Source organism: Aythya fuligula, chromosome 11 (genome assembly GCF_009819795.1).
Source record: "Aythya fuligula isolate bAytFul2 chromosome 11, bAytFul2.pri, whole genome shotgun sequence".
In the NCBI taxonomy this organism is placed as follows: Eukaryota; Metazoa; Chordata; class Aves; order Anseriformes; family Anatidae; genus Aythya; species Aythya fuligula.
Window position 1 is genome coordinate 9,488,312 of NC_045569.1, and position 11,024 is coordinate 9,499,335.

Below are 11,024 nucleotides of genomic sequence, written 5' to 3' on the forward strand. Positions count from 1 at the left end.
CTGCGTGCCAACAGCTGGTTATTTATTTTTACGAGCTGTTTTTACAGCCAGGCCCCATTGGATAGGTGTGATTAATAGAGGCAGTTTTGTTCCTTAATAACTTCTGGAGAAAGATGCAAGGAGGGGCACAGGGGAAAAAAATCAGAGCAGCCCAAGCTGCAGGCGACGTCCTCGTGCTCCTCTGCATGCCCAGAAACAAGCACAGAGGGGTTTTGCTGGCATTATTTAGCAGGAAAACCTGCTTGGGTGGGTTTGGGGGTGAAATTCAAGAGGAGGATTTGGGTTATTATTAATAGAGTTAGAGAGGATGGGGGTTATTATTAATAGAATGTTAACTATTAACATCCATCTGCCCACACCAAAAACTGCTCAAAATTACTCCAAACCAGCCCCAAACACCCAGAGAAGGCCAGGATGGGGGCATCCCTCCCCGTTCTCTGTTCCCATCCCTTTCTCAGCTCCCCCGAAAACATCGGGAAAGCCCCAAATAGCGCCCGGCATCTCACGAGAGCCGGCGGAGGAAGGGGCAAAGGGCTCGTGTTTCCTCCAGAAGCAATAAAGAAACAATCAGCAAATAAAACGAGGACACGACCCGGAACGGCGGCTCCGGCTGCTCCGCGCCCCGGGGATGAGATGCGACAGCTTTGCTAATTCTTGCCCTTTCCTCGCCCGCCGGCGGGTACCGTGCTGGCGTTTGGCACAGTTTGATGGGTTTTAAAGCAGAATTTCGGCTTTGCATGCGAATCAGCTGCCTCCGGTTGGGGCCGGTGAGCAAAGCGAGTTCCTCGCTTCCGCCATCCTGGGGGGAAAACGCACAGAAATGGGTTACCTGGGGAGGAGGTCAGGGAAAATAAAAGCCAAATGAAGCCAGGCTCCCCAGGAGCTGTGACAACGCCTGCATCCCAAACACCCTGCGAGGCTCTCGGCTGCTCCATCTCCTGTAAAAGCCTAGGAGCCCTTCGTGCTGGGGGAGCCCGTGGGCCCCCAGCCACCTCCCCCCTGCCTTGGTGGCCCCCTCTTTGCCTCGGTGGCCCCTGGGGACCACGCATCGCTTGGGGCCGGGTGCTGGCTGTGGCTGGAAGACAAATGCTTTGTTTTTCCAAGGGAGAGGCTATGCCTCCTGCCTCTGCTAATGTACAGCATCTTGTCTTATTTGTTCCTTGCTGTTCCACAGCTGAATTACTGCAAGTAATGTACCAGCACCTCGTGCAATGCTTCTTCTTTATAACCACGCAGTCAGCTCGCCTTCAGGCTCTACTTTGGGATTGCAGGGCTAGCCGGGAGCTGTTTCCACCTCGGGATGCTGAGGCTCTTCCCTCCTCATCCTCACCCATCCAGCCGTGTGGCACTCTGCGCAATGGGGGAGAATAAAAGGATGCTGCGGGGCGGGAGCATCCCCAAAAGCACGGCTGTGTCCTCCCCAGCCTGATTTCGCTCTGCAATGCAGCGAGCGGGGGGTCGCATCCTCCCCGGCTCTGCTTATCTCCAGCAACGCTTCCACTGCGTGCTCTGGAGCTGGATAACCGCCTGGCGGAGGTTATCTCCTTGCAGAACGCCTGCAGCAGGAAAATGCATTGCTCACAACAGCTTCCACCTCCCTCAGATCGTTCCTATCTCTCTCCCTGGGTTGTTATCACCGAGCCCTCCTGGTGCCATGGGATGGAGATGAGAGAGCCAAGCTTGGCTCTCAAGAGCCTGCTCGCCTGGGAGAAGGGAAGGTGGGGTTGGGGAAGTGGGAAGGAGACAGCCCACCGCCCCCAGGGAGGGACGAGGGGGGCAGCTGGTGGCAATAGGAAGCCCAGAGCATCGAGCAAGGTGGTGAGGATGAAGCAGGTCCAAGTCTCAGTGGGAATAAATGGGTAGGATCAACGGGGCATGGCCAGTGTCAATGGGATGTGGATGTGGAGGTAGACATGGCCCGTTATCCTTCCTGGGCTGGGATCAAGAGGATTCAGGTCTGGTCCTCTGGTGGCCGTGGCTGGGCTTGACCTGGACGCAGCTCTTGGTATCCCAAAGGGGAACACACGTCTATTTATCGTGGTAGGAATTGCCTCTTGCTGCATGGTGGCTGGGTGCTCTCCCACCACTGGGTGGCAGTGGGTGCCCACGCACACGCATGTGCATGTGCCACCATCCCCGTCCTCGTCATCCCTTCCTCCTGCACCCTGCCAGGGCATGGGGACCATGCTGATGGTGCCCCTGGTGGCCCCGTGTCATGTCACCGCCGTGGTTGCCATCTTCCCTTGCATAACCCATTGTGGACATGCGGATGCCACAAAGCATCCTCCCCAAACACAGCTGGAAATAGAGGATTTGAGGCCAAAAACGTCACTTAGACCCCATGTCCCATAGGTAGCTGCAGCTCTTCGGGTCTTGTCCCCACTGTGGGATGGGGGCTGCTTGGATGAAGTTCCAGCACCCACACAAGGTTCTTGTACTCACCCTTGGGAACAAATTGCTCAAAGCACCAATTCCCCTTTACAAACATACCCCAAATGGGGACAGCAGCTACTGGTGACCCCTCAGCAGAGCCCCAGGACCCATCTGTCCCCCCAGGGCTCTGATGGTGGCCACAGGACTTGGCCAGGCCTGCAAAAAGGCAGCAGTGCCAGAGCAGCCCTGGAGGTGCTTGTAAGACAAGGGATGACATGCTTGATGGGACTTCTTAATTAGCTCTCACTAAGCCAAAATGTACCGGGGCTCCCCTGGCAGAACAGCGTCAGACAAAACATTAATCACGCTCCAAATAAATAATTAAAATGTTGTGGCTCTTGGAAGGAAAAATAATAATAATGATGATCGGGGAAAATGAAAGCTGTTGTCTTTGATGTCACAGCCCTGGGGACAAGTGGGGCCGTGTCCCCAAGGCCACCTGAGCCAGGAGGGATTTTGTGTTCAGCCAAGTCCACAGCCAAAGTCCCAGGGTGTCAGAGCTCCTAAGCTCCTACCTCAGTGGTGGAACACATCCCCACCTCAGCTCTGCATTAAAATGTGAATTTTTAGCAACCATGTCCCATGGCTCCAAACGCTGGATGTGGCTCGGGCAGTGTCCTGGGACGTTATCTGTGGTCACTGCTAAATTTTATGCTCCGATGGGTGGGAATATCACCATGGGAAAACCCTCTCATGGAGAGGGAGCACTTCGGGAATAAAACAACAAAAAGAGGCTCGAAAAAAAGAAAGCTCTCCCTCCCCATCCCCTTTTTGCCCAAGAGGAGATGATTGCTCAGTGTGAGCAACACAGAGCTTAAATTATGCATGGGGCCATTGGGATGGAGGAGGAGGGTTTGGGAAGAGCTGATCCTGTCCCCACCTTTAAAGCCTGAAGCCTCATGGGTGGGTGACATCCCTGGCCTTCCTCCTCCTACTCCTCTCCCCAAAGCCCTGGTTTCAGCCATCCTCTGGGTTTCAAAGCATCAAAGGCAGCCCCAGTTTGTCCCCATTGCTTTTGGGTTATGTAGGGTGCAGGGGACACGCACACAGCCACCCGGGTCTGCCAAACCCATTTTATTACATTAATATTTGCTGGTAATGAAGTTAGATAGCACTTGGAACCCCAATCAAATTAGGAAAGCTATAATGAACAAGAAGTGGTACATTAATTCATTAGCGGGGAATTACACTAAATTATCTCGGCAAATACGGCAAAACTTTAATTTACCAGAGGTGTTTTCAAATGGCTTCTGCTCCTTTGTATCCATTTCTACCACGACACATTTTTTTAAGGCAGGGAAAACAAGAGAAGTGAATTAACTCCATCTCCTTGGGGAGATGCTGCTGTCTCGTGGATGGTAACAGATACCCACAAGAGATATCGGGAACTCCACTTTTCCCCCCCCTTCCCCAGGTCTGTGCAGGGAAAATGGATATTATTTACAACAAACAACCTGACTTCACCTTTGCAAAGATTCAGGCTAATGTTCTGCTTTGCTAATCACCATGGAAAGGGGGGAAGAAGGAAAAAAATAAACGTGTAGCAATTTACTTGAACACATGCAGGCGGAGCATTAATAATGTACATCTTTGGGAAACTAGGCCTGATACAGGGCAGCCAATGTGTGCATTAAAGCATAAATTCGGACATTAAAGCATAAATTTGGGCATCTGAGCTTTGTATCCTCCTAGAGGAGGTGGGGATGCAGAGGGCTGAGGAAGAACACAACTCATGCAACCTCCTCAGCCCAGAGCGACTTGAGAAATAAAGTCAGAAGAAAACAGAAGAGGGCATTTTTCCTGCTTTTTTTTTTTTTATTATTATCATTTTTTATTAAATTATTATTATTTTTTAAAAGTTTTTCCATGTGCTCACAAGGCTCCAGAGGGTGCCAACCAAGCGCCACCTCTGTAGTTTAACAGCATGGCTAAAGCCTCTGAGATGCAGTGAAAGCACAGCCAAAAAAGCAGTCTCCTGCTTTTGGCCCCCACTTCTTCCAAGACAAGGTCCAGAGGATGCTTTGGGCCATAAATAGTGCTGGAAAGTCCTTGGGATGTGCAGCTGCCTGTGGGGCTCACCCCAACCCTACAAACCACTGCGACCTCCATCGGTTTTGTGTCTAAATCATAAGGCAGGCAGCTTGGGGTTGATAGTGGAGTCTCATTCCTTAGAAATCTAGTCGGGTTGCTTTTTTTTAAAAAAAAAAAAAAAAAACAAACACACTCAATTCTCATTGTATCACAGATCCTTGGTTAAAAAAAAAAATGCACAAGAGCACAAGGTGGAGGATAAGCATGTGCCGTGGCTGGAGATGTCTGTCAACCCAAAGCCTTTGGGTGCTGTGATGAGACAATGTGGAAGGGCTAAAGTGAACATTTCTTCCTTTCCCTTGTTTTTCCTTCCTCTGGTGGATGCTGCATCTCCCAGAGCATCTCCAGCCTACCAGACCCTCTCGCAATCTCCCCAAAATCCACACCACAGGGACACAGCCCTGCACCACAACCTCCATACGCACCCAGGCCCACCATCACCTTGCAGCAGCAAGGTCCATTTCTTGGGAAAGCCTTCAATTAATTATTTTTACAGGCTTTAATTAGCCTTGCTATGGTCTCTGCCCAGAGAGAGACATTTTGGTGCAGCTACTCCAGATGGCGTTTACACTTGCACTACTTCCACAGGGCAGTGCAAATCTCCAAATGAACATGGGCAGCAGCTCATTTTTTACCTTTAAATCCTTGTAAGTGCTACCTGATGTTCTCCTGTGTAGTAAATTATTTTTCTTTTAATTAATTGCCTTGAAGACCACTTAGAGCTTATCACCAACATCTCCATACAACGTGGCACTTAGAGCAAGTGGGAGACACCAGTGAATAACTGCACTGCATCCTCATTCCCATTATTAATTCCCACAAATTGATTGTTCTGCCAGCATCTGCAGCTTTCTAATTAAGTCTTTACTCAGGTGCTTGTGTATACGAGGGAAACAAAAGCTAATAAAGCCCAGAAGCAGCAGATAGGGGACTGGGGAGGGATGTGGTGCTCGTGAGGCCAGGGCAAAGGCACTGCATCTCCCACCTCCACTAGCAGCATCTTAGAGATGCACACTCTTCACAGAGAGGGAAAATTCCAATGTAAGGGGATTTATACCACAATTAATCAGATTAGAAAGCAATCTCTGGGTCTTACACTAAGCAAGGAGCAGGTAGGAAGGAAGAAGTTATTTACGTGCTTTGCTCCTTGGAGCTCAGCTGGTTAGGGAGCAGACATTCAGGGACAGCCTGGTGCCTGCCTTCCTGCAGCCAGGGAAGGTTTTTTCCTCCCCCTAGTAAGTTGTGGGGAAATGTTTTTGGATTAAAAAATAAACAAAGGTGTGCTAAATCAAAATGTTAAAAAAAAAAAAAAAAACAAAGGCTGGCAAGGTGGAAGCTGACTGCTCAAAGCAGCAGTAGCTGACATGCAGCCCCTTCATTGCTCAAAAAGGGGCCATCAGGAGAGTTTTTTTCCTGATACAGGCAGGTTGTGAGAGAGGATCTGAACCCAGGGGGATGCAACATGGCTCAGAGCCCCCAGTCAGGCTCTGCTCCCTCTTGCTCAGCCTCCCCTGCTGCCAGCACCACCACAAGCCCAGGTGCTCCTCATGTGTTCCCTGTGCTCACTTTTATCCAACAGACCACCAGAGATTTTCACCACTGGAAGAGAGGAGGTTCACACTTAAGCAGCCAAAAACTAGCTAGATTTCCCCCATTTCCTAGTCCTGGGGCTGAAGGCTTTAGAAGGGTGAGGTGAAGTCTTCTGGTGGTGGCTGCCTTCCTAGAGAAGCACCAGGCCTCAGAGAAAACCCCACGACATCAGACAATAGTAAGAGCAGCAGGCTGCACATTTCCTTAGAGGATGGGAAGAAAGTGGTTTTAGAGTTGAGTGAGGAGCCTCAAGAAAGATGAGGGGCTTGAAGAGGATCTCCTGTAGATGCCAGCCTCCAGCTCCTGCTCAGAGAACAAGGGCATGGAGGCTGGCCCTAGGAGAACCATTGGAAGCCCCTTGGTCCACCCTGAGCATCACAGCCTGGCCATGCACACTCAGCACAGCCTCATGTCCCATGTCATCAGCTCAAGATAAAGTTTTTTAAAAAAAAAAACAAAAAAAAAAAACACACAACACAAGAAAAAGGGGTTTTCAGCTCCTGCACAAAGAAGCTTGTGCATAAAACATGAAGGCTGATGGCCTGACCTAGGAAAATCTCAGCCTCCCCAAAAAGCTTGCATGGCTGCCTCATTTTTCCACCTGATTATTTCAGCTCAGCTACATAATTCATTAAAAAAAAAAAAAAAAAAAACAAACAAAAAAAAAAACCATCTTCCCCAAGCACATTGTCCTCAGGCTTTCAAATCCAGCTCACTCTGGGCTGGGGTTCCTGCTTCACACCCCACACAGCCCATGGAGCACAAGTGCCAAGCTCATTTCTCTGTGCAAACAGGATCATTCCCCTGACAAGAGAGGTTGCATAAGGGTGTTAGGGAAGGCTCATTTGCAGAGATGTAGCCCTGCTCAGGCTTTGTTTGAGGGTTGTAAGGAGAATTGGCAGCACTAGACTGCAGCCTAATGGCTAGGGGATTGCAACCCAAGGGCTTAAGGGCAAAAGAGAAATATTCCAGCATTCGGCTGCCAAGCAGAGGCAATGCCTTTAATCAGCAGCAGCTTTCAGAAGGCACTAGCAAAAGGAAAGGACCAAAAGCCAAGAACTGGAGCTGCAGGCATCGCTCTCAGCCTTGCCGCTTCGCCCCTTTGTAGTCTCTCCCTAGGGCCAGGAGCAGTTTGCTTGGCTTGGAGGGGGCTGCTGCTGCTCAGGGATGAAAAGCAGCTCTCAGCAGGAGGCAACAGACTGGTCTGATCTCACAAATAGTCTGATCCCATCCCTGCTTCAGTGGTAGCTTCCCAAGAAGCTCGTGGCCACCCCATGAGCTGGCTTACCTGGTTCCAGAGCATAGCCCTAAATGCCATCCCATCAGGGCAGGGGCTGACTGCTGTCCCTTCTCACCACCAAGAGTGCAAAGGGAGGACAAACTTTTTTTTTTTTTATTAGTAACAGGGAGTTACAGTGACATTCCCAGAGGGCAACTGCACTTTCTGCATGCGAGAAATATTCCAAGGGCAGTTAAGCTCAGCACAGCAGCTGCTACGAGCATGGCAACTTGGACCAGCGTAGAAAGTCCTTCAGCAGCACCTAGAAGAGGAAAAAAAAATCCGCTTTAGAAGAGAGAAATCCCCTTACTACACATTTTATGGCTTTCCACCATCTGGCAGTGGCGCAACATGCAGGCAGCATGAGGGTAAGAAAATCCCCCCAGACAGTTTTTTCAGCAGATACACCAGAGAGTTCATCTAGGCATGAAATCATGGAGGAATTCACAATTAGATCAGCGTGCAGTCACCTTCAGAGAGGTGAAGGTGCAGCCACACAGACACATACCCTGCGGTGCCCTTCCTGCTGGCACAATCCGTCCTGAGGCACTCCGTGACCCCTGAGCTGGGTCAAGGATTAGCAGCGGTCCAAGTGAGACTTCAGCCTCTGCTGCCCTTGAGGACCCACCTAAGAAGAGATGTGCATGAGTGAGCTGGTGGGAGAGGCAGTTCCTGATCCATTGGGATTTCAGGGCTTACAGCAAGGTGGTTTTGTGTAGCTTTATGCTCAAGGGACAACTTCTTGCCCAAGGACAGCAGAGAAGAGCCAAGCTCACCCCTGAGAGGTGACATCTCAGGCCTTCCAGCATCTCAGCCACCCCAGCCTGGGAGGTCACCGAATTAGGGCTGCATTTTGGGGCACACTAAACCCTACCTTGCCTGGAAGAGATGTCTCTCCTCAAGCGCCTCCCTGGCCACCTGGCCAGGGGGTTATTTCTCCTGGAGTAGCCTCCATACAGCGCACAGTTGCCCGTCTCACAGCAGCTGCAGATGTCCCCAGTGCCCTCCACAGGAGCCCACCTGGAACAGAGCCACCCGTGAGCCCTCTCCTCCGGGCTGCCCCCTGCCCAAGCCCCCCAGGTACTCACAGGCTGCTGGCTTTGTTGAAGGAACAGGCTTTGTTCAGAGGGTTTGGGGCCTGGTCAGCTGGGGAGACCTTCAGGTGGCAGGTGATGTAGATCTGGAAGGGAAATTAAGCCAAAATCCACAGTTTGGGTTGATTTTTTCATGCAGGACAGCACTGCTCTTGTGGGGGCAGAGCCAGGGGGTCAGACACATCTCACCAGGTTCCTGTCATCTCCTGCAAACTTGAAAGCATTGACCACAAACTGCAGCGTTTCCTGCCTCGGCCGCGGGGACACGAAGGCTGAGGTGCTGTCATCAGCTCTCCCATCCACCAAGCACCTGGACAGGGAGCAGAAGTCAGGGACACCCCATGGAGATACGGCACCACCACACAGACCATGCTGCCCCCCCCATACCCGCTGAGGTCGATCAAAGCATAGCGCGGTGAGGAGCTCCGGTCCGCACTTGGAGTCGCCACGCAGTCCTCCACGAAGAGCCTTAGGGGCACATGGCCCCCCGGCACGACGTCGGCCTGGAGGTGCAGGCTTTCCCCCAGCTGGAAGCCATTGGAGAGCCTCTCGGAGCTCCAGTCATCTGGAAGGCATGGATGAAGCCACAGGTTGCTTTGGCAAAAACCATGTTGCCCTCCCTTCCTCATGGGGCCTCCTAACTGACCAGCAACCCCATATGCCCCTCCTGTAGGGTGTGGGGTAACCCAGCCCCAAGGTTTTTTTGGGATATCAGTAATCATGGCCAGGATCAGAGAGGGCACCCACCGCTCATGAGGCGCAGGGAGAACACCAGCTTCTCTTCTGCTGACAGCGTGGAGTGGAAGGGAGCCCAGGTAGGCCGGATGGCATTGCTGCTCACGTTACTCTTCCTAAAAGCAGAGGTGTGTCAGCAGAGACACCATCACCACCACCCTAGGTCTGTAGGAGCAGAGACATGGCCCCACTGGCTCACCTGGGGTAGTGACACTCAATAGGAACCACAGCTGGGCTGGTTCTTACAATGACCGCGTTGCCAGCAGGAGTGGGTTTGTAGAACAAGCTTGTTTTGTAGATCAGGGAGTCTGGGGTCATCTGGAAGGGACATGGGAGAGCTGATAAGTCAGCAAAATAAACCTCAGCACTGTCAGGCACCCAGTACCAGGACCTGCAACTCCAACAGCCTGTCCTCCACATTCAGGATGCCATGAAGGTTTGACCTGGTATCTCTGCACCTGAGAATAAGGCTGACCTCATAAGAGATCAGTCTTGAGGGCTACCACCCTAAGAAGTGCCCACATCAGCTGGGCAAGGGCTGTAGGACAAAAGGCCTGAAGCCTCCTTCCTCCTAAATAAATGGGAGCACATCAATTCTGGCTCTTGAAGAGATAGAAGAAAAACACTACAAGCCTTGCTTGCCATTCAGCAGGTTCACCTATGGCTTAAGGACGGCACGCATACTCAAAACCAGCCCTGCAATGGTCACAAGACACTTCACTCAAGAGCTGCTGTTAGCAGTTGTACTCCTCACCCCAACCTCAACCCTTGGCATCACCTTTACTCTATAATTTCTAGAGCTGAGCCATTCCCAAGAGTTAGGCAGCACATTACTACTTACTAGTCCCAAATAACCCCAATTTAATCACTCCAGTGTGGATCAAAGCCCATTAACCCACTACCCAAGCAGCATCACCAGGGATGGAGCAGCCCCTCACCCTAGCACCCCACCTCACCTGTAGGGTGCTGCCACACTCGTGCAGCCCAGCCACGAAGGTCACCACATTCTCAGCAGCATTTTGGGCCGTAGGTGGGCAGGCAGCTGTGCCCAAGGTCAGGTCCCCAGCCCGGACCAGGCGCCCGGTGCCAAAGAGGTCCCGGTGCACCATGAGCACCACCTGAGCCTCCTGGCACTGCACAGCCACAGGGTGCAGGGGGGCAGCAGCCTGGAGCTGGGAGACATCCACCCATGCCCACGGGGAGGGCTGGGAGAAGGAAGGTACCTGAGGCCATCTCCACGAAGAGTCCCCTCGGACCCTCAAGACCCCTGAGTCCCTCAGGGAGAGATCCCAGGGGCTGTAAGACACCGCTTCAGCCAGTGCCCAGCACAGCAGAACAATACCCAGGCTGCTTCCAGACCCCATCCTGAGTCTGACAAAACCAACAGATGGAAAAAAGTCTGCTCAGGAGCCTTTTATACCAACTCCCTGAAGAGCAGATGGGATGCACCTGGGCCTCCACCCAACTCTTGGAGCACCCAGGGACTACCCAGGTTAATGAGACCCAGCTGGGACACTTCTCCCTCAAGGGGCAGGAGGGAAAATCTCCCCAACCCTACACCTGGAATTGCCCCAGAGCATTGTCCCACGTCTTCCTGCCTTGCATGGTGGGGGTGGCATCAGGCACTTGTTTGGGGACAAGAGGTCACCATGGTAGAACAGACAGCAGGCTAACGTGGTGGGGACATATTGCATCCCACCATATTTCCATGGACTGCAGGTTTTGATGGCCTCCAGAGCGTCCCTGATACCAGAGAGCAGCAGAACCAAGCCCAGGGGTGGCAATGAGATGGGATCTAGGAC

The 11,024-nt window shown here is 52.0% G+C and overlaps 1 protein-coding gene across 1 annotated transcript; it reads right to left on the bottom strand.

The window, feature by feature from the left end:
• Positions 1-7,524: 7,524 nt before the first annotated feature.
• Positions 7,525-10,586, bottom strand: LOC116493608 (zona pellucida sperm-binding protein 3-like). Its single transcript, XM_032195116.1, has 9 exons — positions 10,179-10,586; positions 9,422-9,540; positions 9,235-9,338; positions 8,875-9,052; positions 8,677-8,797; positions 8,482-8,573; positions 8,268-8,413; positions 7,902-8,021; positions 7,525-7,655 (listed from the first exon to the last, which is right to left on the bottom strand). Exons 1-9 carry the CDS (start codon positions 10,584-10,586, stop codon positions 7,525-7,527), a joined length of 1,419 nt encoding a protein of 472 aa, XP_032051007.1.
• Between the last annotated feature and the right edge of the window lie 438 nt (positions 10,587-11,024).

Bases quoted from the DNA above. Each gene is read 5' to 3' on its own strand.
- LOC116493608 (XM_032195116.1), bottom strand. From the start codon at position 10,586: ATGGGGTCTGGAAGCAGCCTGGGTATTGTTCTGCTGTGCTGGGCACTG. The intron at 9,541-10,178 runs GTGAGGTGGGGT...TGTCCCTTCCAG, and splicing joins AGTGTGGCAGCACCCTACAG to ATGACCCCAGACTCCCTGAT. The intron at 8,574-8,676 runs GTGAGATGTGTC...TTTCCCTTCCAG, and splicing joins CAGGAGATGACAGGAACCTG to ATCTACATCACCTGCCACCT.